The 27,778-nt window shown below is 44.7% G+C and overlaps 1 protein-coding gene across 1 annotated transcript; it reads left to right on the top strand.

Moving 5' to 3' along the window:
* The first annotated feature begins 3,502 nt into the window (after positions 1-3,502).
* On the top strand, positions 3,503-9,663 carry LOC118396900 (extracellular calcium-sensing receptor-like). The gene is made up of 12 exons (XM_052468516.1): positions 3,503-3,648; positions 4,487-4,748; positions 4,855-5,146; positions 5,440-5,682; positions 5,824-5,922; positions 6,091-6,406; positions 6,491-6,663; positions 6,819-7,049; positions 7,676-7,799; positions 7,894-8,087; positions 8,274-8,552; positions 8,683-9,663. The coding sequence occupies exons 1-12, from the start codon at positions 3,615-3,617 to the stop codon at positions 9,130-9,132; spliced, it is 2,697 nt and encodes an 898-aa protein (XP_052324476.1). The 5' UTR covers positions 3,503-3,614; the 3' UTR covers positions 9,133-9,663.
* Positions 9,664-27,778: the final 18,115 nt, after the last annotated feature.

Genomic DNA, 27,778 nt, shown 5'->3' with positions numbered 1-27,778 from the left:
GTATAGGCTTGGCTGTCTGAGGCGGTTCTCAATCAGAGTCAGGTGATTCTTGTTGTCTCTGATGGGGAACCGTATTTAGGTAGCCTGGGTTTCACTGTGTATTTCGTGGGTGATTGTTCCTGTCTCTGTGTAGTGTTCACCAGATAGGCTGTAATTAGATTTCACGTTCCGTTTGTTGTTTTTGTATTTGTATAGTTATTTCATGTATCGCTTTTTTCATTAAAGTCATGAGTAACCACCACGCTGCATTTCGGTCCGACTCTCTTTCTACAAACGAAGAACAATGTTACATTCGCCTAGAATTACCCTGCCTTCTCACCAAGCCTAATTTATCCTCACCTTTTTTATATATATCTTATCTGCTACTTCTTGATAGTCAGACTACTTCCCATATACAGATAGACTACTCAGGTTCAAACTTTATTTAGGTATGTCTTTTGAATTAATGGCTATCCTATTTGTATGGAACAAGCGTCCTAATTCTCCAATGCGTACTATATCCCTGCTTAATAACCTTCTGGCTTGCAAAACCAGGATTTATTAAGCTCTCGTTTATTTATGGTAGTGCACCTTAGCACAAGTCAATTTCAGACCTGTTTCCTTCCTATCGATTTTGGTTAAAACCCAAGATAGAAACCCATTGTATTTGTTCAGAATATTCAAGCACCTATTATTGATCAAATCCAAACTCCTTCATAACATTTAATCAATAAATATCCTAAATAATCCCTCCCAAATTTGAGAATAAAGGCTACTGACCTGCTGCCGACTGGGAAAAGCACTGTTCGTTTGGATCTGTCACCGTACCTGCCGTCTGTAGTGTATACCGGCCTGTTTTTAACCTCCATTCAGGGGCCAGGTCTTTAATAACGTGCACGAGTTTTCCGGCGTACGACCTCCAGATGGCAGGGACGGATTTTTAGATCCGGCTCGAAGGACCATTAAAGGAATTAATTTGCTCTATGTTTTAATACCCAATTAAAATGAAACACTCTGTCAATTCATAAGGATTTGTAATTCCCTTATTCTATAATGATAGACAGAGCCCAGTCTTAAAATCAGACAGCAGAGTTTATTCAAGAGAGTACTCAGTACTTACACATTTTACCACCGGTTATAAAACTGAAAATGACGTCAGCGTTTTCTAAATATTCCGTCTCTTCTTGACACTGCTAGAAAGGCTCTATAGTTCTCAAGCCTTCCCTCCTCGCCTAGAGCCAAGGTCAGCCAGTGTATATCAGCATTCTAGTCAGTCTGGAGATATAGTTCATTCATTTGTACCAAGGAACAGACCGTCATTGTTCTAAACTCTTGACCACATTCACCACATTATATTCAGTACTGGGATCAAGAAAGACAATTCATATATGTACAGTAACATAATAGTTTTCTGATTAGTACATCCTGATTGAAATGTATACATAATTAGTAATTATAGATAAACATTCCCTTAACAGAGTATAACAGAACTCATATGGCAGGCAAAAACCTGCGAAAAAATCTAACCAGGAAGTGGGAAATCTGAGGTTTATAGTTTTCCAACTCTTTGTCTATCGAATATGCAGTGTCTTTGGGGTCAAATTGCACTTCCTAAGGATTCCACTAGATGTCAACATTCTTTAGAACCTTGTTTGATGCTTCTACTGTGGTCTGGCAGAGTGGCAGGAGCTGACCACGCCCATTCACGTGAGAGTTTGCATGGGTTCCATTGCATTTCTGAAGAAAAAGGAATTCTCCGTTTGGAACATTATTGAAGATTTATGATAAAAACCTCCTAAAGATTGATGCTATACATCGTTTTACATGTTTCTACGAACTGTAATATAACTTTTTTGACTCTTCGTCTGAACTAAGCAACCGTGCATTGAGCATTTGGAGCATTGGATTACTGGGCTAAATGTGCAAACAAAAATGAGTCATTTTAGACAAAAATTATGGACATTATCGAACAAAACAAACATTTGTTGTGGAACTAGGATTCCTGGCAGAGCATTCTGATGAAGATCATCAAAGGTAAGTGAATAATTATAACGCTATTTCTGACTTCTGTTGACTACAGAACATGGCGGATACTTGTTTCGGTTGTTTTGGTCTTTCGTAAAGCTTTTTTGAAATATGACACAGCGGTTGCATTAATGAGAAGTCTATCTAAAGGTCCATGCATAACAGTTGTATCTTTTAGCAATGTTTATTATGAGTATTTCTGTAAATTGGCTCTCTGCAAAATCACCGGATGTTTTGGAAGTACTGAACGTAATGCATACTGAGATTTTTTTTAACAACAAGATTACCGTTAAAATGGTATAAGATACTTGTATGTTTGAGGAATTTTAATTCTGAGATTTCTGTTGTTTTGAATTTGGCACCCTGCACTTTTGCACTTTCACATATCGATCTCGTTAGCGGGATCTCAGCCCAAAGAGGTTTTAAATCTCACTACGTGGCCTGGTGTGTCAATGTCAGGCTGGGACAGGATGTGGAGTGCATCCTGCATTTTTGGGCACCATATTTTGGACACCTTGTTGTCGGGGAAGAGTTTATCCTCTGATGAATTTCCCATTTGGGGCAATGAGGATGGCCACCTCAGTGGGTTTTACCAGAGTAGTTGGTTTACGGTCTGGGGCTGGGGTGCACAGGGTCTGTGTAGAAGGAGGGGTGTGTGTGGGGGACCGGAGAACTTCTCTCTTTAGTAGGTGTCCCATATGAGCCTCCTTGCTGACTGGGGGTGTGGGTGAAGGGTTGGTGAGGGGCTGCAGTTTCTCTCTAGGAGTCTCTACAGTCTGCTTGATCTGCTGCGGCACCCTCTTGATGACAGACAACTCCTTTAACATCTCCTTCTTTACCTGCACCAGCTCTCCTCCTCATGGTGGCTTTTACCTCCTCAAGCGCTGTGGTAAGGCTCTCTCTCAGCTCCTAGACAGAGTTCTTCAGCTGGGTCCTGCACTGGTTGATCCTGTCCTGTAGAAGCTCTGTGTCTGGGCTGTAGGTGGTGTAGCTGAGGGGCTGCTCCTTTAGGTCAGTAACCCATACCTCTAAATCGAACAGAGAGAGCCTGTATCTCAGCAGGCTGATGGTGGTCTTGACTATGTTGGTTGTAGGCAGGTAGGGGGCAGGATAGAACTGTTGTGTGGGTATAGGTCTGGGCCTGGGCTCGTGCTGTTGGTGTGCCTGAGGAGAGAGGTCGGGGGGCTGTCCTTGTCTTTTTTGGATTCCGCTATCTTCCGTAGGGTTGGGAAGTCCTGCACAAAAGATCTGAGTGCAGCGTCACTACCCTGGACCACGATAGTGCCGTTCTGGTGCATGTTTACCCTCAGAAACCTGTTTTCCTGGTCCTTCTTGCTGTCCTCAAAAATGTGTACTTGCCTTCCCTTGCAGATGCCTTTCTTTGTTGTACAGCTGAAATGCCTGGTTCCAGCTGTAGTGTGGTTTGTGTGGTCTGTGTAAAATAACAGGTTTGTAACAGTCCTGTTGTGTGAGCAGTCTGCAAAGAAAGTATCCCGGTTCTCCATCAGAATTCTGTGTTTAAAATGGATTCTTCCCTTCTCTGATTTGATTTCTGCTTGAAATTCAAAAAAGGGGGGAAAGTCTCTCAGTCTGCTGCTGCTGTTGTTGCCATGGTTACCACCAGTAAACAGTTGGAGTTAGATGGTAAGCGAGCTGGCACATTTGACACACATGTGTTAAACTCACTCTTGACAACCAGAAAGTTATAAAAAGTCAGGAGCTGTTCTTCTGCATGACTTCTCTCTCTCTCTCTCTCTCTCTCTCTCTCTCTCTCTCTCTCTCTCTCTCTCTCTCTCTCTCTCTCTCTCTCTCTGTCTCTCACGCTCTCTCTGTCTCTATCTCGCTCTCTCGTTCTCCCTCACTCTCTCTCTCTCACTCTCTACCCATCTCGCCAATCCATTTAGCCACAATTAATAAAATCATTTAAAGTACAGAATGATGTAATATTGTCTGAATGGATCCATCAGATGTTGTTGAAGAACAGATACTGTATCTCCTGTACTACACATTACCTTCAATAACATCACCCTCACAGGCTTTCTCCAATTACCCCCAATTACCTGCTCCCAAGTTATCCTCCAATAACAAGTCCCCAATTAACCCCTCCTGCCCCATCCTCCCTACAAGCACCCCCTGGTGGCCGTGTGCTTGTTTTTAGCCGGGGCTAATTTCTCCCTATATCAGAAGCTCCCCTTCTCTCCTCTTCCTCTCCCTCTTTCACTCTCACACTCTCTGCAGGAGATGCCAGACTGACAGACACTCATCCTCTCTCTCTCTCTGTCTGTCTGTCTCACCAGGATAAGGCTTGCTTTTGCCAGATAGGGCAGAGGTAGAACAAGATTTTGTGTGTCAATTGCTGTTTTTTCACATCTGGTTACAGGTGTCTGTGGTGTATATCTTCACTGATGGCACTTTTCGTTAATATCGTTCTGTTTACAGAGTGTTCTGTCTACAAGATCTTGGTTTGGTCTCTCTCCAACAGGTGACGGAACTCTCCCAGTCTTCAGACTTGTCTCTCTCCAGGTGATGAGCCTGTGTGGTTGGCTGTGGCTGCTCTACTGTCCCCATGTCTGGGGTCTGGATGGAGGTGGAGAGGGGGCTTGTCGGCTGGAAGCTAAGCCCGTCTCCGGCAGTGTTTATCGGGCAGGAGATGTGGTCATTGGGGGCCTGTTCCCCATCCATGTGGAAGCCCCTCTACCAGAGCAGGAGTTCAGGAGCATTAAGGAAAATTCTACCTGTACAATGTACGCAGCTTGTGTGATAACATCTTTTTGTCATTGTGTTTTCCCTTGAAGGTAATGTGTATTCAGTTACCTCTTATCTCGTTTCTTCCTTTCTTCCGTCTGTCAGGTTCAACCAGCGTGCTTATCGCTGGCTCCAGACTATGATCTTTGCTGTGGAGGAGATTAACCGTGACCCAGCCCTCCTGCCTAACCTCACCCTGGGGTTCCTGGCATCTGATACATGCCTGTCAGAGGGCACCACCCTGGGGGCAGCCCTAGCCATGGTGACCGGCAAGGAGGCCTCCGTGGTGGGCACAGAGTGTGGCACAACCCCTGAGGTTCCCGTCATCATCGGGGATGCCCGCTCCTCAGCTTCCATCGTGGTGGCACAGACCCTCGGGCCGTTTGATTTACCCATGGTGAGGCAGGGGTTGGATTACAGGTTGGGATGAGATGATGACTCTTTTCACATTACATTTCAATCTCTATCTAGATTTCTCTCTCTCTCGCGTTTACTTTCCTTCTCCCTCTGCTCTCTGTCATTTACAAATTATAATTATCCTTAACTCTCGCTCTCTCTCTCTTTCTCTCTCTCTCTCTCGCTGTCTCTGTCACGATCTCTCTCTCTCTCTCTCTCTCTCTCTCTCTCTCTCTCTCTCTCTCTCTCTCTCTCTCTCTCTCTCTCTCTCTCTTTCACTCTCTTCTCTCCCAGGTGAGTTACTTTGCCACCTGTGCGTGTTTGAGTGACACCTGGAGGTACCCCTCATTCTTCCGTACGGTACCCAGCGATGCCTTCCAGGCTCGGGGCATGGCCAAGCTGCTGCGTCAGCTGGGCTGGGTGTGGGTGGGGCTGTTGTCAGGGGATGGAGACTATGGCAAGTTTGGGGTTCAGCTGCTGCTCCAAGAGCTTCAGGGATCTGGGGTGTGTGTCGCTTACTCTGAGGTCATTCCCAAGGTACGACCTCACTCTGATGATCTGACAATGTACACTCTCTCTTTCACTCTTTCACTCCCCATCTCTTCCAGTCTAACATATACGCTCTCTCTGATATTCTCTGACTCTCTTCCCTTTCTCTCACTGATGGTCATCCCCAAGGTACCGTCTAAGAGACAGATCAGGCACATAGTGGACACCATCAAAGGATCTACTGCCAGAGTGGTGGTGGCATTTGTAGGATTCACAGGTCATTCAGGGGTGAGCAGTTACCAGTCAGAGTATTGTTAATGATTTGTAACACAGCTGTAGCAGTGTCCTTGTGTCTTACCGTGTCTTGATGCCCTTTACAGACACAATAATTTCCTAATTGATAATCATGCTTTTCAGCTTGATTATCTTGATCTTTTTAACGATTTCATTCTCCAGGCCCTGATGGAAGAGGTTGTCCGTCAGAACATTACAGATAAGCAGTGGATTGCCTCAGAGGCCTGGGTCACCTACTCTACTATCGCCTCCCAGAAAAACCTGCCCTCTCTTGCCGGGACAATCGGTTTTGCACTGAAGAAAGCTGACATTCCCGGCCTGGGGCCTTTCCTAACACGCCTCCATCCAGACGGGGACTACCAGAAGTCCGACCCCTTCCTGAGAGAATTGTGGGAGGAGATGTTTGGGTGTTCTCTGGGGGTTGACCCCAGCGTGACACTGCCGTCCAGGCGACAGTGTACTGGGACAGAGGTCATACGTGAGGGAGACTTTACACCTAAAGCTCTGTTTTTTGGTCCTAGTTCCCAAATGTTATTTCAGTAAAATAAAGTGTCAATCCTAGGTGAGGGGGAGAGCCAGTATGCTGACGTGTCTCAGCTGAGAGCCAGCTATAATGTGTACAAGGCTGTGTACGCCATCGCCTACGCCATACAGGATATGATGGCCTGTCGACCAGGGGACGGAGTCTTTAATGGTGGACAGTGCCCTGATATCAGGAAGCTTCAGCCCAGCCAGGTGAGAATAACACGTGGATCTGTTTTCAAGTTAAGAACACTAATGTTTCCAGTCAGGATACAGTGAAAACACTTTGTAAGGTTTGAATACTAAAGAACAAAAGCCACAACTGGTTCTAACTCTTAATCCTGTTCCAATGCCCTTTTCTCTTTGAGATTGTTCATTACCTGAGGGGAGTGAACTTCAGTACTCCTGTGGGGGAATCTTTCCACTTCGACATGAATGGTGATCCGCCTGCCTCTTATGACATCATCAACTGGCATGTGACCCCCGAGGGGACGGCAGAGTTTGTCCAGGTCGGACATTTTCTGTCTTCTGAGGGATCGGACGACCAGTTTCACATCAACATGGATAAAGTGATGTGGGGTGGGGGCAGCGGAGATGAGGTGAGAACTGTTCAGTTTGGTGTCATTGAGGCAGAGTGGAATGTTTGTGTGAATCACGGCCGAATTTGATACAGCTTAGTGTGTGTGTGTGTGTGTGTGTGTGTGTGTGTGTGTGTGTGTGTGTGTGTGTGTGCGTGATAATTATTTATTTTATCACCCTGAGGAAACCATACAGAAAAGAGAAAGACATAAAGTAGACCAAATGGATAACAGGAATTGACCTCAGAGTGAAAGCTCTGACATCGACATCTTTTATTTTAATTTAACATTTATTTAATGAGGCAAGTCAGTTCAGAACAAATGTTATACACAATGACGGACAACCCCGGCATGATGCTGGGCCAATTGTGCATTGCAATATGGGACTCTGAATCACCGCCTAATGTGATACAGCCTGGATTCGAACCAGGGACAGTAGTTATACCTCTTGCACTCATATGCGCCTTAGACTGCAGTGCAACTCTGGAGTTAAATTACACTGAATTTGAGATATTTGTGTGGTCATTTTCCTGACATAATCCCCAGAGGGGTCCAGCAAGCCTGCCTGTCTGTGAAATACATTACATAATTATGATAATAGCAATGATTTTGAAAATGATGGCTTCATCCTCTCCCCCCTCTGGTAGGTCCCTGTGTCTGTATGCAGTGCTGACTGTCCCCCTGGTACCAGGCATGCGGTACAGAAGGGGAGGCCTGTGTGCTGCTTTGACTGTCTGTCCTGTGCTGAGGGAGAGATCAGCAACACAACAGGTAGTCTATCAACGGTTCTGATTCCAATTCATATTTTTCCTCAACCCTGATTGGTCCTGATTTGGACTCCTCATTCTTCTTCCTTCTCTATCAGGGTCAGTTGAGTGTATTCGGTGTCCAGAGCGGTTCTGGTCCAATCCTGATCGTACGGCCTGCATCCCCCAGCTGGTGGACTTCCTCTCCTACAGCGACACCATGGGCGTCATCCTGTCTGTCATCTCAGTTTCCGGGGCAACACTCACAGCCGGTGCCCTGGCCACCTTCCTCTACCATCGTCACACAGCCCTGGTGAGTTGAATCATATGATCATTTATAGAGGTAAATAATCAAATCAAATTTTATTTGTAACATACACATGGTTAGCAGATGTTAATGTGAGTGTAGCGAAATGCTTGTAGAGATGAGATTGTGTCATATAAGGATGGGATTTTTGACATGTCATTGTGTAAATTATCTTTCTCTGTCTCATTCCAGGTGAAAGCCAACAACTCTGAGCTCAGCTTCCTGCTCCTGCTGTCACTCAAGATCTGCTTCCTGTGTGCACTGGTTTTCATTGGCCAGCCGAATCCATGGACGTGCATGATGAGACACACCCTGTTTGGTATAAGCTTTGTGTTCTGCATCTCCTGTCTGCTCAGCAGGACTGTGGTGGTGCTGGTGGCCTTCAGGGCCACTCTGCCTGGAGAGAACCTGATGAGATACTTCAGCCCCACCCAGCAGAGGATGGGTATCTCACTCTGCACACTCATCCAGGTTAACATCTAGTTTTTCCTGTATTCTATGGGAATGTAGTTGTTTCCTTCATTTATCATATTATTTGTTTTCAAGATAACTCGTTAAGATAAATCAAGATAACTAGTTTTCCATCCACTTATTTACACAGGTGATGATCTGTGTGCTGTGGCTGGCCTTAGCTCCACCCCGACCTGCTGAGAGGAGGGGAAGAGAGGGTCGGGGCCCGAGGGTCGTCCTGGAGTGTGAAGTGGGCTCTGTGGTCGGCTTCTCTCTGGTGCTGGGCTACATTGGCCTGCTGGCCTCCCTCTGTCTCCTCTTAGCCTTCCTGGCCAGGAAACTCCCAGACAACTTCAACGAGGCCAAGTTCATCACCTTCAGCATGCTGATCTTCTGTGCCGTGTGGATCTCCTTCGTCCCTGCCTACGTCAGCTCTCCTGGGAAGTACACAGTAGCTGTAGAGATCTTTGCCATCCTGGCCTCCAGCTTTGGGCTGCTGTTCTGTCTGTTTGCTCCAAAGTGTTACATCATCCTTCTGAGACCAGAGAGAAACACCAAGAAACACATGATGTCTAATTTGAAACCATCAAGAAACACATGATGTCCAATTAGAAACCACCAAGAAACACATGATGTCCAATTAGAAATCTCCTTCTGTAGCTCAGTTGGTAGAGCATGGCGCTTGTAACGCCAGGGTAGTGGGTTCGATTCCCGGGACCACCCATACGTAGAATGTATGCACACATGACTGTAAGTCGCTTTGGATAAAAGCGTCTGCTAAATGTCATATATTATTATTATTATAAACCACCAAGAAACACATGATGTCCAATTAGAAACCACCAAGAAACACATGATGTCCAATTAGAAACCACCAAGAAACACATGATGTCCAATTAGAAACCACCAAGAAACACATGATGTCCAATTAGAAACCACCAAGAAATACATGATGTCCAAATATTAACTTAAACATACTCACATCATGATTTAGGGCTCGTTGACATATTAATTTCCTGCTCTAACTTCACTATATTACTTTGTTAATATTAGTATGTGTTCTTATAATGTGTCAGAATGAAATACGTCTATATGAACAATACCAATAAAGATGACGTAGTGTCTACTCATGCTGGAAGAGTTAGTATTGAGTCTGTCTGACAGAACCTACAGACCCCCTACACATGATTCCTTCGTCATACAGTCAGTGTGAGTTTATCTGTGTGTGTGTGTGTGTGTGTGTGTGTGTGTGTGTGTGTGTGTGTGTGTGTGTGTGTGTGTGTGTGTGTGTGTGTGTGTGTGTGTGTGTGTGTGTGTGTGTGTGTGTGTGTGTGTGTGTGTGTGTGTGTGTGTGTGTGTGTGTGTGTTCCTCATCATACACTAAAATGAAAACAGTAACATTCCACTGTCTGTTTACCCACTGTGGGAACCACTCCTCTCCCATCACTCCCTCTTTATACTGTCTGCTTACCCACCACAACGGGTAGAGTTACTACCCAATAGCACCATTTAAGACATTTACATTTACATTTAAGTCATTTAGCAGACGCTCTTATCCAGAGCGACTTACAAATTGGTGCATTCACCTTATGACATCCAGTGGGACAGCCACTTTACAATAGTGCATCTAAATCTTTTAAGGGGGGGGGGGTGAGAAGGATTACTTTATCCTATCCTAGGTATTCCTTAAAGAGGTGGGGTTTCAGGTGTCTCCGGAAGGTGGTGATTGACTCCGCTGTCCTGGCGTCGTGAGGGAGTTTGTTCCACCATTGGGGGCCAGAGCAGCGAACAGTTTTGACTGGGCTGAGCGGAACTGTACTTCCTCAGTGGTAGGGAGGCGAGCAGGCCAGAGGTGGATGAACGCAGTGCCCTTGTTTGGGTGTAGGGCCTGATCAGAGCCTGGAGGTACTGAGGTGCCGTTCCCCTCACAGCTCCGTAGGCAAGCACCATGGTCTTGTAGCGGATGCGAGCTTCAACTGGAAGCCAGTGGAGAGAGCGGAGGAGCGGGGTGACGTGAGAGAACTTGGGAAGGTTGAACACCAGACGGGCTGCGGCGTTCTGGATGAGTTGTAGGGGTTTAATGGCACAGGCAGGGAGCCCAGCCAACAGCGAGTTGCAGTAATCCAGACGGGAGATGACAAGTGCCTGGATTAGGACCTGCGCCGCTTCCTGTGTGAGGCAGGGTCGTACTCTGCGGATGTTGTAGAGCATGAACCTACAGGAACGGGCCACCGCCTTGATGTTAGTTGAGAACGACAGGGTGTTGTCCAGGATCACGCCAAGGTTCTTAGCGCTCTGGGAGGAGGACACAATGGAGTTGTCAACCGTGATGGCGAGATCATGGAACGGGCAGTCCTTCCCGGGAGGAAGAGCAGCTCCGTCTTGCCGAGGTTCAGCTTGAGGTGGTGATCCGTCATCCACACTGATATGTCTGCCAGACATGCAGAGATGCGATTCGCCACCTGGTCATCAGAAGGGGGAAAGGAGAAGATTAATTGTGTGTCGTCTGCATAGCAATGATAGGAGAGACCATGTGAGGTTATGACAGAGCCAAGTGACTTGGTGTATAGCGAGAATAGGAGAGGGCCTAGAACAGAGCCCTGGGGACACCAGTGGTGAGAGCGCGTGGTGAGGAGACAGATTCTCGCCACGCCACCTGGTAGGAGCGACCTGTCAGGTCGGACGCAATCAAGCGTGGGCCGCGCCGGAGATGCCCAACTCGGAGAGGGTGGAGAGGAGGATCTGATGGTTCACAGTATCGAAGGCAGCCGATAGGTCTAGAAGGATGAGAGCAGAGGAGAGAGAGTTAGCTTTAGCGGTGCGGAGCGCCTCCGTGATACAGAGAAGAGCAGTCTCAGTTGAATTACTAGTCTTGAAACCTGACTGATTTGGATCAAGAAGGTCATTCTGAGAGAGATAGCGGGAGAGCTGGCCAAGGACTGCACGTTCAAGAGTTTTGGAGAGAAAAGAAAGAAGGGATACTGGTCTGTAGTTGTTGACATCTGAGGGATCGAGTGTAGGTTTTTTTCAGAAGGGGTGCAACTCTCGCTCTCTTGAAGACGGAAGGGACGTAGCCAGCGGTCAGGGATGAGTTGATGAGCGAGGTGAGGTAAGGGAGAAGGTCTCCGGAAATGGTCTGGAGAAGAGAGGAGGGGATAGGGTCAAGCGGGCAGGTTGTTGGGCGGCCGGCCGTCACAAGACGCGAGATTTCATCTGGAGAGAGAGGGGAGAAAGAGGTCAGAGCACAGGGTAGGGCAGTGTGAGCAGAACCAGCGGTGTCGTTTGACTTGGCAAACGAGGATCGGATGTCGTCGACCTTCTTTTCAAAATGGTTGACGAAGTCATCTGCAGAGAGGGAGGAGGGGGGAGGAGGATTCAGGAGGGAGGAGAAGGTGGCAAAGAGCTTCCTAGGGTTAGAGGCAGATGCTTGGAATTTAGAGTGGTAGAAAGTGGCTTTAGCAGCAGAGGCAGAGGAGGAAAATGTAGAGAGGAGGGAGTGAAAGGATGCCAGGTCCGCAGGGAGGCGAGTTTTCCTCCATTTCCGCTCGGCTGCCCGGAGCCCTGTTCTGTGAGCTCGCAATGAGTCGTCGAGCCACGGAGCGGAAGGGGAGGACCGAGCCGGCCTGGAGGATAGGGGACATAGAGAGTCAAAGCATGCAGAAAGGGAGGAGAGGAGGGTTGAGGAGGCAGAATCAGGAGATAGGTTGGAGAAGGTTTGAGCAGAGGGAAGAGATGATAGGATGGAAGAGGAGAGAGTAGCGGGGGAGAGAGAGTGAAGGTTGGGACGGCGCGATACCATCCGAGTAGGGGCAGTGTGGGAAGTGTTGGATGAGAGCGAGAGGGAAAAGGATACAAGGTAGTGGTCGGAGACTTGGAGGGGAGTTGCAATGAGGTTAGTGGAAGAACAGCATCTAGTAAAGATGAGGTCGAGCGTATTGCCTGCCTTGTGAGTAGGGGGAAGGTGAGAGGGTGAGGTCAAAAGAGGAGAGGAGTGGAAAGAAGGAGGCAGAGAGGAATGAGTCAAAGGTAGACGTGGGGAGGTTAAAGTCGCCCAGAACTGTGAGAGGTGAGCCGTCCTCAGGAAAGGAGCTTATCAAGGCATCAAGCTCATTGATGAACTCTCCGAGGGAACCTGGAGGGCGATAAATGATAAGGATGTTAAGCTTGAAAGGGCTGGTAACTGTGACAGCATGGAATTCAAAGGAGGCGATAGACAGATGGGTAAGGGGAGAAAGAGAGAATGACCACTTGGGAGAGATGAGGATCCCGGTGCACCACCACAACGGGTAGAGTTACTACTCAATAGCACCACCACAACGGGTAGAGTTACTACCCAATAGCACCACCACAACGGGTAGAGTTACTACCCAATAGCACCACCACAACGGGTAGAATTACCAACACAGTCCACTATCCTCAGTAGCAGCATTCTGGGTCCAGTAAGCTATCAGGGCCTCAATTCATTATCAAGGAATTCTCCCTATGCCACCAGAAGACAATCAGTGACGCAATTAGAGTCCCATCAGAGGCCCAATTAGAGGCCCATCAGAGTCCCAATTATAGGCCCCATTTGATGCCCCATCAGAGGTCCAATTAGAGGCACCATTAGAGGGACAATTAGAGGTTCCATCAGAGTCACATTTAGATACCCTATTAGAGAACAAATTAGAGGCCCAATAGAGGCCGCATTAGAGTCCCCATCAGAGTTCCCATTAGAGGCCCAATTAGAGGCCCAATTAGAGGACCAATTAGAGATCCCACTAGAATCCCAATTAGAGGCCCTAATTAGAGGCCCCATCAGAGGCCCAGTTAGAGTCCCCATTAGAGTCCCAATTAGAGTCCCCATTAGAGGCCCCATTAGAGGTCCCCTTTGGAGGCCATGGTATCACTCAGTCCTTCAGGGGGAACAGTAGAAACTGAGCCCAGGTGAATGGCTTATTGTCTTTCACCATAGTGAACAGGTGAAAGACAGGATTTAACCTCATAGTCCGCCCCACCCCGCATGCAGTCGCGTTACTAGAGCCTCAAGCTCATTACCATAACGCAACGTTAGCGATTTCTAAAAATCGCAAATGAAATGAAATAAATATGCCTGCTCTCAAGCTTATCCTTTTCTTAACAATCCTGTCGTCTCAGATTTTCAAAATATGCTTTAGAACCAGAGAAAATTAATAATTTGTGTAAGAGTGGTGATAGCTAGCTTAGCATTTAGCGTTAGCATTTAGCACGCAACATATTCACAAAAACCAGCAAAGGGATCAAATAAAATAATTTACCTTTGAAGAACTTCAGATGTTTCAATGAGGAGACTCTCAGTTACATAGCAGATGTCCAGTTTTTCCTGAAAGATTATTGTGTAGGACACAACGTTCCGTTTTGTTACTATGCATTTGGCTACCGAAACTAACCGAAAATTAAGTCACCTACACGTCAAACTTTTTTCCGAATTAACTCCATAATATCGACTGAAACATGGAAAACGTTGTTTGAATCAATCCTCAAGGTGTTTTGTCATATATCTCTTCATTGAAATGCCGTCCCTGGAAGCCTGCATTCTTCTCTGATTCGGATGGAAAAATACTGGTAGCTGACTTTTGCGCAAGCATAGTCGAGCATCTTTTCGTGACAAAATATTGCGCTTAAAACGGGCACGTCTTTTTATCCAAAAATGAAATACTGCCCCTATAGGACTAACAGGTTAAAGAGACCTGTGAAGTGATGATCAAGTGGTAGAGGAAGGAGGAACAAATCAAATCATATCAAATCAAATGTTATTGGTCACATACACATGGTTAGCAGATGTTATTGCGAGTGCAGCAAAATGCTTGTGCTTCTACAGTAGTTCCAACAATTCTCCAACAACTAACTAATACACACAAATCTAAAGGGGTGAATGAGAATATGTATATATAAATATATGGATGAGTGATGGCCAAGCGCCATAGGCAAGGTGCAATAGATGGTATAAAATACAGTATACACATATGATATGAGTAATGTAAGATAAGTAAGCATTAATAAAGCGCCACTTTTTAAAGTGGCGAGTGATACCATTATTAACCTCTTCAACCTATGGGGGCGCTATATGGATAAAAAGACGTGCCCGTTTTAAGCGCAATATTTTGTCACGAAAAGATGCTCGACTATGCATGGAATTGACAGCCTTGGAAAGACAAAACTCTGACGTTTCCAAAACTGCAAAGATATTATCTGTGAGTGCTCCAGAACTAATGCTACAGGCGAAACCAAGATGAAGTTTCATACTGGAAATGCCCCAGATTCTGAAGGCGCTGTGTTCCAATGTCTCCTTATATGGCTGTCAATGCGCCAGGAATGAGCCTGCCCTTTGTGTCGTTTCGCCAAGGTGTCTGCAGCATTGTGACGTGTTTGTAGGCATATCATTGGAAGATTGACCATAAGAGACTACATTTACCTGGTGTCCCGCCCGGTGTCCTGTGTCGAAATGATTGCGCAATCTGTAGGTCCATGCGCGTTCCATTTCTTCAGAAGAGAAAGTCAACTGCCACGAAGGATTTTATCGTCGATAGATATGTGAAAAACACCTTGAGGATTGATTCTAAACATCGGTTTGCCATGTTTCTGTCGATATTATGGAGTTAATTTGGAAAAAAGTTTGCGTTTTAATGACTTAATATATATATATATTTTTTTTACCCAAACGTGATGAACAAAACGGAGCGATTAGTCGACACAAATAATATTTTTTGTAAAAATTTAACATTTGCTATCTAACTGAGAGTCTCCTAATTGAAAACATCTGAAGTTCTTCAAAGGTAAATGATTTTATTTGAATCCTTTTCTGTTTTTTGTGAAAATGTTGCATGCGGAAAGAGAGGCATAATCCTATGCTAGGCTATCAATACTGTTACACAAATGCTTGTTTTGCAATGGTTGAGAAGCATATTTTGAAAATCTGTGATGACAGTGTTGTTAACAAAAGGCTAAGCTTGAGAGCAAATAGATTAATTTCATTTCATTTGCGATTTTCATGAATAGTTAACGTTGTGTTATGCTAATGAGCTTGCGGATAGATTTACACAATCCTGGATACAGGTTTTTTTCGTAGCTAAACGTGACGCAGAAACCGGAGCGATTTGTCCTAAACAAATAATCTTTCAGGAAAAACTGAACATTTGCTATCTGAGAGTCTCCTCATTGAAAACATCCAAAGGTCTTCAAAGGTAAATGATTTTATTTGAATGCTTTTCTGGTTTTTGTGAAAATGTTGCCTGCTGAATGCTAACACTAAATGCTACGCTAAATGCTACGCTAGCTATCAATACTGTTACACAAATGCTTGTTTTGCAATGGTTGAGAAGCATATTTTGAAAATCTGTGATGACAGTGTTGTTAACAAAAGGCTAAGCTTGAGAGCAAATAGATTCATTTCATTTAATTTGCGATTTTCATGAATAGTTAACGTTGCGTTATGGTAATGAGCTTGAGGGTGTAGTCACGATACCGGATCCGGGATGGCTCGACGCAAGAAGTTAAAGTGGCCAGTGATTGGGTCTCAACGTAGGCAGCAGCCTCTCTGAGTTAGTGATTGCTGTTTAGCAGTCTGATGGCCTTGAGATAGAAGCTGTTTTTCAGTCTCTCGGTCTCAACTTTGAAGCACCTGTACTGACCTTGTCTTCTGGATGGTATAGCAGTGTGAACAGGCAGTGGCTCGAGTGGATATTGTCCTTGATGATCTTTTTGGCCTTCCTGTGACATCGGGTGCTGTAGGTGTCATGGAGGGTAGGTAGTTTGCCCCCAGTGATGTGTTGTGCAAACTGCACTACCCTCTGGAGAACCTTACGGTTGAGGCAGATGCAGTTGCCGTACCAGGCTGTGATACCAGGCTGTAAAAGTTTGTCAGGGTTTTGGGTGACAAGCCAAATTTCTTCGGCCTCCTGAGGTTTAAGAGGCGCTGTTGAGCCTTCTTCACCACACTGTCTGTGTGGGTGGACCATTTCAGTTTGTCTGTGATGTGTACGCCAAGGAACTTAAAACTTTACACCTTCTCCACTGCTGTCCCTTCGATGTGGATAGGGGGGAGCTCCCGCTGCTGTTTCCTAAAGTCCACGAGATCATTTCCTGAAGTCCACGACGTCAGAAAGTCCAGGACCAAGTTGCACAGGTTGGGTAGAGACCCAGGGCTTCCAGCTTGATGATGAGCTTGTAGGGTATTATGGTGTTTTAAGCTGAGCTGAAGTCAATGAACAGCATTCTTACATAGGTGTCCGGATGGGATAGGGCAGCATGCAGTGTGATGGCGATTGTATTGTCTGTGGACCTGTTGGGGTGGTATGCAAACGGAAGTGGGTCTAGGGTGGCCGGTAAGGTGGAGGTGACATGATCCTTGACTAGTCTCTCAAAGCACTTCATGATAACAGAAGTGAGTGCTACGGGGCGGTAGTCATTTTGTTCAGATATCTTTGCCTTCTTGGGTACAAGAACAATGGTGGCCATCTTGAAGAATGTAGGGACAGAAGACTGGGATAACAACCTAATTAAGGGCTAACAACCAAACTAAGGGCTAACAACCAAACCAAGGGCTAACAACCAAACTAAGGGCTAACTACCGACCTAATGGCTAACAACCTAACTAAGGGCTAACAACAAAACTAAGGGCTAACAACCAAACTAAGAGCTAACAAACAAACTAAGGGCTAACAACCAAACTAAGGGCTAACAACCAAACCAAGGGCTAACAACCAAACTAAGGGCTAACAACCAAACTAAGAGCTAACAACCAAACTAAGAGCTAACAACCAAACTAAGAGCTAACAACCAAACTAAGAGCAAACAACCAAACTAAGGGCTAATAACCAAACTAAGAGCTAACAACCAAACTAAGAGCTAACAACCAAACCAAGAGCAAACAACCAAACTAAGGGCTAACAACCAAACTAAGGGCTAACTACCGACCTAATGGCTAACAACCTAACTAAGGGCTATCAACCAAACTAAGGGCTAACAACCAAACCAAGGGCTAACAACCAAACTAAGGGCTAACCGAAATGACCATACATCAGAAACATTGAGATGATCCACCAGGTAGGAATGATGGAACATTGCTTAATTAAAAACCTCTGGGATATGTGGGACGGTAGCGTCCCATCTTGCCAAAAGCCAGTGAAATTGCAGGGCGCCATATGAAAAATAAAAATAATTCCTCAAACATACAAGTATTTTACACCAATTTAAAGATAAACTTCTTGTAAATCCAGCCACAGTGTCCGATTTCACGGCGAAAGCACACCAAACGATTATGTTAGGTCAGCACCTAGTCACAGAAAACCATAAAGTCATTTTCCAGCCAAGGAGAGCCCTCACAAAAGTCATAAATAGCGATTAAATTAATCACTAACCTTTGATGATCTTCATCAGATGGCACTCACAGGACTTCATGTCACACAATAAATGTGTGTTTTGTTCGATAAAGGTAATATTTATGTCCAATAACCTCATTTGAAATTGGTGTGTTATGTTCAGAAATGCATTGTCTCAAACAAACATCCGGTGAAAGTACAGAGAGCCACATCAAGTTACAGAAATACTCATAATAAACATTGATAAAAGTTACAAGTGTTATGCAGGGAAATATAGATAAACTTCTCCTTAATGGAACTGCTGTGTCAGATTTCAAAAAGGCTTTACGGCGAAAGCACACCTTGAGATTATGTTAGGTCAGCAACTAGCCACAGAAAAACATACAGCCATTTTCCAAAAAAGGAGAGGTGTCACGAAAGTCAGAAATAGCATTATAAATATTCACTTACCTTTGATGATCTTGATCAGAATGCACTCCCAGGAATCCCAGTTCCACAATAAATGTTTGTTTTGTTCGATAAAGTCCATAATTTATGTCGAAATACCTCCTGTTTGTTCATGCGTTTAGTTCACAAATCCAAACTCACGAAGCGCGGGCAAGTCCAGACGAAAGTTCAGAAGAAAAGTCCAAAAAGTTATATAACAGGTCGTAGAAACATGTCAAACGATGTATAGAATCAATGTTTAGGATGTTTTGTCATAAATCTTCAATAATGTTTCACCCGGACAATTCCTTTGTCTTTAGAATTCAATGGAATGCAGCTAACTCTCACGGGCGTGCACGAGACTGAGCTCATGGCACTCTGCCAGACACCTGGCTCAAACAGCTTTCAATCTCTCCCCCTTCACAGTAGAAGCCTGAAACAAGGTTCTAAAGATGGTTGACATCTAGTGGAAGCCGTAGGAAGTGCAATATGACCCCATAGACGCTGTATATTCAATGGGCAATTACTTGAAAAACTACAAACCTCAGATGTCCCACTTCCTGGTTGTTTTTTTCTCAGGTTTTTGCCTGCCATATGAGTTCTGTTATACTCACAGACATCATTCAAACAGTTTTAGAAACTTCAGAGTGTTTTCTATCCAAATATACTAATGTTATGCATATTCTAGCTTTTGGGCCTGAGAAGCAGGCAGTTTACTCTGGGTACCTTATCTTGTTGAGTGTAGGGGGCAGTATTTTGATGTTTGGAAGAAAAACCTACCCAAATGAAACTGCCTATTTCTCAGGCCCAGAATATAGAATATGCATATAATTGTCAGATTAGGATAGAAAACACTCTAAAGTTTCCAAAACTGTCAAAATATTGTCTGTGAGTATAACAGAACTGATATTGCAAGCGAAAACCTGAGGAAAATCCAACTAGGAAGTGCTGTTTTTCCTGAAAGCTCTCTGTTCCAATGCATGCCTTCATTCCATTTAAAGGGACATCAACCAGATTCCTTTTCCTATGGCTTCCCCGAGGTGTGAACAGTCTTTAGACATAGTTTCAGGATTTTATTTTGAAAAATGAGCGAGAAAGATCACGTGCATAGCTGGGTGCCAGCAGCATTTTGCATCCGCCAACAGAGTGGAGTAGACATTCTCTCTCTCTCTCTCCCATTGAAGAAGATACAGTCCGCTTGAAATATTATCGATTAGATATTGTAGAAACAACCTGAGGATTGAATATAAAAAATGTTTGACATGTTTCTACGAATTTTATGGATACTATTTGGAATTTTCGTCTGCCTCGTCGTGACCGCTCGAACCTGTGGATTTCTGAACATAACGTGCCAACCAAATGGAGGTATTTTGGATATAAAAATAATCTTTATGGAACAAAAGGAACATTTATTGTGGAACTGGGAGTCTCGTGAGTGCAAACATCCGAAGATCATCAAAGGTAGGCGATTCATTTTATTGCTTTTCTGACTTTCGGGAACAATCTACTTTGCTGCTAGCTGTTTGTAATGTTTTGTCTGCTGAGAGAGATGTCCTTACATAAACGCTTGGTATGCTTTCGCCAAATAGCTTTTTTGAAATCTGACACGCCAGGTGGATTAACAACAAGCTAAGCTGTGTTTTGCTATATTGCACTTGTGATTTCATGAAAATAAAATATTTTTAGTAATTTAATTTGAATTTGGTGCTCTGCAATTCAACGGATGTTGACAAAAAATGATCCAGCTAACGGGATGGGTGTGTCAAGAAGTTATTATCCAAGCTACTCAATACTGCCCCTCAGTCCAAAAAAGGTAAAACTAATCTAAATTGTGTTAAGGGTGTTATCCATTTTTAGCTAGATGAAAGTACGTTTGCTAACGTCTCTTTCTCCCTGCCATAGGTGTGTCTGAAAGAACCCCTACCTGTGTGTTCTCACGCTCTGCTGGGTCCTCTACGTGTACACTACAGTACAGACCTCTTCTACAACGACACTACAGTACAGACCTCCTCTATAAGGACACTACAATACAGACCTCCTCTATAAGGACACTACAGTACAGACCTCCTCTATAAGGACACTACAGTACAGACCTCCTCTATAAGGACACTACAGTACAGACCTCCTCTACAACAACACTACAGTACAGACCTCCTCTATAAGGACACTACAGTACAGACCTCCTCTATAAGGACACTACAATACAGACCTCCTCTATAAGGACACTACAGTTCAGACCTCCTCTATAAGGACACTACAGTACAGACCTCCTCTACAACAACACTACAGTACAGACCTCCTCTATAAGGACACTACAGTACAGACCTCCTCTATAAGGACACTACAGTACAGACCTCCTCTTCAAGTGTCCTACAGTACAGACCTCCTCTACAAGGACACTACAGTAGAGACCTCCGGTCATGGCCAAAGGTTTTGAGAATGACACAAATATACATTTTCACAAAGTTTGCTTTTTCAGTGTCTTTAGATATTTTTGTCAGATGTTACTATGGAATACTGAAGTATAATTAGAAGCATTTCAAAAGTGTTTACATGAATTCAATTACATGAAGTTGATGCATAGAGTCAATATTTGCAGTGTTGACCCTTCTTTTTCTAGGCCTCTGCAATCCGCCCTGGCATGCTGCCAATTAACTTCTGGGCCACATCCTGACTGATGACAGCCCATTCTTGCATAATCAATGCTTGGAGTTTATCACAATTTGCGGGTTTTTGTTTGTCCACCCGCCTCTTGAGGATTGACCACAGGTTCTCAGTGGGATTAAGGACTGGGGAGTTTCCTGGACATGGACCCAAAATATCGATGTTTTATTCCCCAAGCCACTTAGTTATCACTTTTTCCTTATGGCAAGGTGCTCCATCATGCTGGAAAAGGCATTGTTCATCACCAAACTGTTCCTGGATGGTTGGGAGAAGTTGCTCTCGGAGGATGTGTTGGTACCATTCTTTATTAATGGATGTGTACTTAGGCTAAATTGTGAGTGAGCCCACTCCTTTGGCTGAGAAGCAATCCCACACATGCATGGTCTCAAGATGCTTTACTGTTGGCATGACACAGGACTGATGGTAGCGCTCACCTTGTCTTCTCCGGACAAGCTTTTTTCCGGATGCCCCAAACAAACAATCGGAAAGGGGATTCATCAGAGAAAATGACTTTACCCCAGTCCTCAGCAGTCCAATCCCTGTACCTTTTGCAGAATATCAGTCTATCCCTGATGTTTTTCCTGGAGAGAAGTGGCTTCTTTGCTGCCCTTCTTGACACCAGGCCATCCTCCAAAAGTCTTCGCCTCACTGTGCGTGCAGATGCACTCACACCTGCCTGCTGCCATTCCTGAGCAAGCTCTGATCTTGTGGTGCCCCGATCCCGCAGTTGAATCAACTTTAGGAGACAGTCCTGGAGCTTGCTGGACTTTCCTGGGCTCCCTGAAGCCTTCTTCACAACAATTGAACCGCCCTCCTTGAAGTTCTTGATGATCCGATAAATAGTTGATTTAGGTGCAATCTTACTGGCAGCAATATCCTTGCCTGTGAAGCCCTTTTTGTGCAAAGCAATGATGACGGCATGCATTTCCTTGCAGGTAACCATGGTTGACAGATGAAGAACAATGATTCCAACCACCACCCTCCTTTTGAAGCTTCCAGTCTGTTTTTCGAACACAAACAGCATGACAGAGCGAGCTCCAGCCTTGTCCTTGTCAACACTCATACCTGTGTTAACGAGAGAATCACTGACATGGTGGTCGTTTTGTGATAGGGATGAAATGCAGTGGAAATGTTTTTGGGGGATTCAGTTCATTTGCATGGCAAAGAGAGACTTTGAAATAATTAATTGCAATGGATCTGATCACTCTTCATAACATTCTGGAGTATATGCAAATTGCCATCATACAAACTGAGGCAGCAGACTTTGTGAAAGTGTATATTTGTTTCATTCACAAAACTTTTGGCCACGACTGTACAGTAGAGACCTCCTCTACAAGGACACTACAGTACTGTACAGACCTCCTCTATAAGGACACTACAGTACTGTACAGACCTCCTCTATAAGGACACTACATTACAGACGTCCTCTATAAGAACACTACAGTACAGACCTCCTCTTCAAGGACACTACATTACAGACCTCCTCTGTATGGACACTACAGTACATACCTCTACAAGGATATTACACTACAGACCACCTCTACAAGGACATTAGAGTACATACCTCATCTATATGGACACTGCAGTCACAGCTGATTCGCGCCGCTCATTGCATGTATTATATATGTCTGTGACTACAATTTCTACTGTTGGCTTTACACAATTTAACATCTTGGAACAAAGCCAAACCTTGACTATGTCTTATGTGACAGTTTATAGATTTAATTATAGTGTTTTTTTTTGTTTGTTTTTTACATAATTAGATGCCAATAATGGTTGGTATTTTCTCATGGTTTAGACAATTAATTTTCAATGTTTGTGTCCTATTAAGTTAGGGTGCTACACTTATCATACCTTCTAGTTCAGGTTAGGAACCTGGAAGGGTTTATAGTTCCAGTATGGTATAGTACTGTATGTGTTGATGTACTACTGTAAGGCCAGGTCACATTGGGAAATCACTGCCCCCTGCTGGACAGATAGATGCTACTGTAAGGCCAGGTCACACTGAGACATCACTGCCCCCTGCTGGAGAGATAGATGTTACTGTAAGGACAGGTCACACTGGGACATCACTGCCCCCTCCTGGATAGATAGATAGATAGATAGATAGATAGATAGATAGATAGATAGATAGATAGATAGATAGATAGATAGATAGATACTACTGTTCCCTGGTGGTAGATTTGATGTCTGAAGTTTACATACACCTTAGCCAAATACATTTAAACTCAGTGTTTCACAATTCCTGACTTTTAGTCCTAGTAAAAACTCCCTGTCTTAGGTCAGATAGGATCATCACTTTATTTTAAGAATGTGAAAATTGCCCATTCCTCCTGACGAAGCTGGTGTAACAGAGCTAGGATTGTAGGCTTCCTTGCTCACACACGCTTTTTCACTTCTGCTCAAAAATGTTCTATAGGATTGAGGTCAGGGCTTTGTGATGGCCACTCCAATACCTTGATTTTGTTCTCCTTAAGACATTTTGCCACAACTTTGGAAGTATGCTTGTAGTCATTGTCCATTTGGAAGACCCATTTGCGATAAAGCTTTAACTTCCTGACGGATGTTTTGAGATGTTGCTTCAATATATCCACCTAATTTTCTTTCCTCATGATGTCATCTATTTTGTGAAGTGCACCAGCCCCTTCTGCAGCAATGCACCCCCACAACATGATGCTGCCACCCACGTGCTTCACGGTTGGGATGGTGTTCTTCGGCTTGCAAGCCTCCCCTTTTTTCCTCCAAACATAACGATGGTCATCATGGCCAAACACTTCGATATTTGTTTCATCAGACCAGAGGACATTTCTCAAAAAAATACGATCTTTGTCCCCATGTGCAGTTGAAAACCGTATTCTGGATTTTTTTAGGTTTTGGAGCAGTGGCTTCTTCCTTGCTAAGTTGCCTTTCAGGTTATGTCGATATAGGACTTTGCTGTTGTTCTGGGATTGATTAGCACTTTTCGCACCAAAGTATGTTAACCTATAGGAGACAGAACACGTCTCCTTCCTGAGCAATTTGGCAGCTTTGTTGTCCCATGGTGTTTATAATGTACTTGCGTACTATTGTTTGTACAGATGAACGTGATACTTTCAGCCATTTTGGAAATTGCTCCCAAGGATGAACGAGACTTGTGGAGGTCTACAATTTTATTTTCTGAGGTCTTGGCTGATTTGTTTTTATTTTTCCATAATTTATTTTATTTTATTTCACCTTTATTTAACCAGGTAGGCAAGTTCAGAACATGTTCTCATTTACAATTGCGACCTGGCCAAGATAAAGCAAAGCAGTTCGACACATACAACGACACAGAGTTACACATGGAGTAAAACAAACATACAGTCAATAGTATATTATAAACAAGTCTATATACGATGTGAGCAAATGAGGTGAGATAAGGGAGTTTACAGTTTAACCAGATACCTAAGTATTTGTAGTTGTCCACGTATTCTAAGTCAGAGCCGTCCAGAGTAGTGATGTTGGACAGGCGGGCAGGTACAGGTAGCGATCAGTTGAAGAGCATGCATTTAGTTTTACTTGTATTTAAGAGCAATTGGAGGCCACGGAAGGAGAGTTGTATAGCATTGAAGCTTGCCTGGAGGGTTGTTAACACAGTGTCCAAAGAAGGGCCAGAAGTATACAGAATGGTGTCGTCTGCGTAGAGGTGGATCAGAGACTCACCAGCAGCAAGAGCGACCTCATTGATGTATACAGAGAAGAGAGTCGGTCCAAGAATTGAACCCTGTGGCACCCCCATAGAGATTGGCAGGCAAAGAGCGAAGAGGCACTGAGTTTGAAGGTAGGCCTTGACTATAGTTTGATGAGAGGGACTATAGTTTGTTAACAAGACATTTGTGGAGCGGTTGAAAAACAAGTTTTAATGACTCCGACCTAAGTGTATGTAAACTTCCGACATCAACTGTATGCATGTCATGTTGACGTATCTAGCTATAAGTTAAACCTGACCAATCAAATGGATAGGTGTAAGCAATTATGGTCATTCCATATGCTCTTAACTAGGTGTCTTTGCTAGACAGACACAGAGAGAATGAGGGGGGAGAAAGTGAGAAAGATAGGATGAAAGTGAAAGTGACAGAGGTGTGAAGAGAATGGAAGACAGAGAGAGATTAATGGGGAGAGAGAAACAGAGAGAGAAAGACAGAAGTGCAAATGTATTTAAACCTGAGTAGTTCAACAACTCGTCTCTTCCAACTTGTTAAGCAATCACATGTACCTACGGGTTAAGGATGGCCAGCCACACAGGAGGGGGTTTGTACTAAGGAGGAGAAGGAGGCCGTGCTGATCTAGATGCATGCCGGCCATTTCGGAGTGAAGCGCATATTTACCAAAATCAATCTACGCTTCTTCTGACGGGGAATTGTCAGGGAGGTGGACAGCTGGGCAAGTGAAACAACCTTTTGTTTATCAATCACATTCTTTTATATCTTCGTCCAGTGTATGTATTACGGGTCTCGTCCCGGGCATTTATTCGAGGTACTCCTCGCTCTTTTGTTTGGGTTTCAACCCTGTGTTTTGTATCCGTGTTTGTTTTGGTCTTTGTCCCCGTGCCTTTACATGGCAGGCTGTAATTTGGGTCAATAAAACCCCTATTACCCATTACTACACCTGTCTCCCGATACTTATACCAACGTGACAAACGTTTGTGTTGAAATCTTAAATATTGGCAGATTGGTTTTCACAGCTGTTTCACAAGGTGTTCATTATTGTAAGTTCTATGGTATCCTTTGAGGTTCCACATTGTTCATTGTTGTATCACATGACCTACAATAGATACATATTCAACCACAAGGGTTTACTAATGAGTCATGCAAAAATATATATATATTTATAATAGAGGACTTACTGAAATGATATTATTTCAGTGTAAATGAAAATATAAACATGACAGCCAGACAAGCCAGTGTATGAATCAAATGAATTTCCATATGAATGGAGTGTATATTAGCAGACGTTGTGATCTGTAAGGTAAGTAACTTTAATGTGTCAAGCAGATTACATGTTTTATTTGCTGTTTCTGAAACAAAGCAAGACATGGATTTCATGTTGTTGTCATGTTCACAAGGCACACAAAAGTAGTTTAAAGTAATGTTTTTATTTTATTAGCAAAACAAAACTTGTTTAATAAACAAAAAAATGTCACGGATATCAATTTTGTTTGCATAGTGGGGGTGAAAAGAATGCAATTAGAGAATGCAAGAATGCAATTAGAGAATGCAAGAATGCAATCCTATTGGTGATGGGGAGGGGGAACACTTTTTGGCTGGGGGACATTATTTGGCATGGCAGGGACCATTTCCTTCAATAAAAGAAGTCACTCGCCCTCTCTGCGGGGCCCCATATCCTTCCATAACTGGAGACCCCCCCCCCCTCTCTCTGCGAGGCCCCATATCCTTCCATAACTGGAGGCCCTCCTCCCTCTCTCTGCACGGCCCCATATCCTTCCATAACTGGAGGCCCTCCTCCCTCTCTCTGCACGGCCCCATATCCTTCCATAACTGGAGGCCCTCCTCCCTCTCTCTGCACGGCCCCATATCCTTCCATAACTGGACCACCCCTCTGCGGAGCCCCATATCCTTCCATAACTGGAGACCCCCCCCTCTCTCTGCGAGGCCCCATATCCTTCCATAACTGGAGGCCCTCCTCCCTCTCTCTGCACGGTCCCATATCCTTCCATAACTGGAGGCCCTCCTCCCTCTCTCTGCACGGCCCCATATCCTTCCATAACTGGAGGCCCTCCTCCCTCTCTCTGCACGGCCCCATATCCTTCCATAACTGGACCACCCCTCTTCGGAGCCCCATATCCTTCCATAACTGGAGACCCCCCTCTCTCTGCGAGGACCCATATCCATCACTCTGGTCCCTCTCATCACTCTGGCCCCTCTCATCGCTCTGGCCCCTCTCATCACTCTGGTCCCTCTCATCACTCTGGCCCCTCTCATCACTCTGGTCCCTCTCATCACTCTGGCCCCTCTCATCACTCTGGCCCCTCTCATCACTCTGGTCCCTCTCATCACTCTGGTCCCTCTCATCACTCTGGTCCCTCTCATCACTCTGGTCCCTCTCATCACTCTGGTCCCTCTCATCACTCTGGCCCCTCTCATCACTCTGGTCCCTCTCATCACTCTGGCCCCTCTCATCACTCTGGCCCCTCTCATCACTCTGGCCCCTCTCATCACTCTGGCCCATCTCATCACTCTGGCACCTCTCATCACTCTGGTCCCTCACATCACCCTGGCCCCTCCCATCACTCTGGCCTGTGTTATCCTGGAGGTCTACAGGCTGTACAGCCAGGATCTAGGAGGCAGACAGAAGTTGATTTCTGACAGAACAGTGAAAGAGGAGGAGAATGAAAGTTTGTGGACCTGCAGTGAAAGATCACATTTAATTAGGAAAGCTGTCAAACACTACAAAGATCTGAGAGATGTGTAAGAGGACAAGCTGAGAGAGGATCAATGTAAAAATGATGGATCTTTCATTAAAATAAGTGACTCTGAGGAGGGACAACAGCACACTCCTGTGGTAGATAACTGACTCTGAGGAGGGACAACAGCGGTCTCCTGTGGTAGAAAACGGACTCTGAGGAGGAACAACAGCAGTCTCCTGTGGTAGATAACTGACTCTGAGGAGGGACAACAGCAGTCTCCTGTGGTAGATAACGGACTCTGAGGAGGGACAACAGCAGTCTCCTGTGGTAGATAACGGACTCTACTGAGGGACAACAGCACACTCCTGTGGTCAATAGAGATCTGTTTCTTGGTGGTTTCTAATTGGACATCATGTGTTTCTTGGTGGTTTCTA

Source organism: Oncorhynchus keta, chromosome 18 (assembly GCF_023373465.1).
Source record: "Oncorhynchus keta strain PuntledgeMale-10-30-2019 chromosome 18, Oket_V2, whole genome shotgun sequence".
Classification (NCBI taxonomy): Eukaryota; Metazoa; Chordata; class Actinopteri; order Salmoniformes; family Salmonidae; genus Oncorhynchus; species Oncorhynchus keta.
The sequence above is the reverse complement of the archived record's forward strand: the minus strand, read 5'-3'. Positions and strand labels throughout refer to the sequence as shown.

Bases quoted from the DNA above. Each gene is read 5' to 3' on its own strand.
- LOC118396900 (XM_052468516.1), top strand. From the start codon at position 3,615: ATGGTTACCACCAGTAAACAGTTGGAGTTAGATG. The intron at 3,649-4,486 runs GTAAGCGAGCTG...TCTCTCCAACAG, and splicing joins TAAACAGTTGGAGTTAGATG to GTGACGGAACTCTCCCAGTC. The intron at 6,407-6,490 runs GTGAGGGAGACT...TGTCAATCCTAG, and splicing joins TACTGGGACAGAGGTCATAC to GTGAGGGGGAGAGCCAGTAT.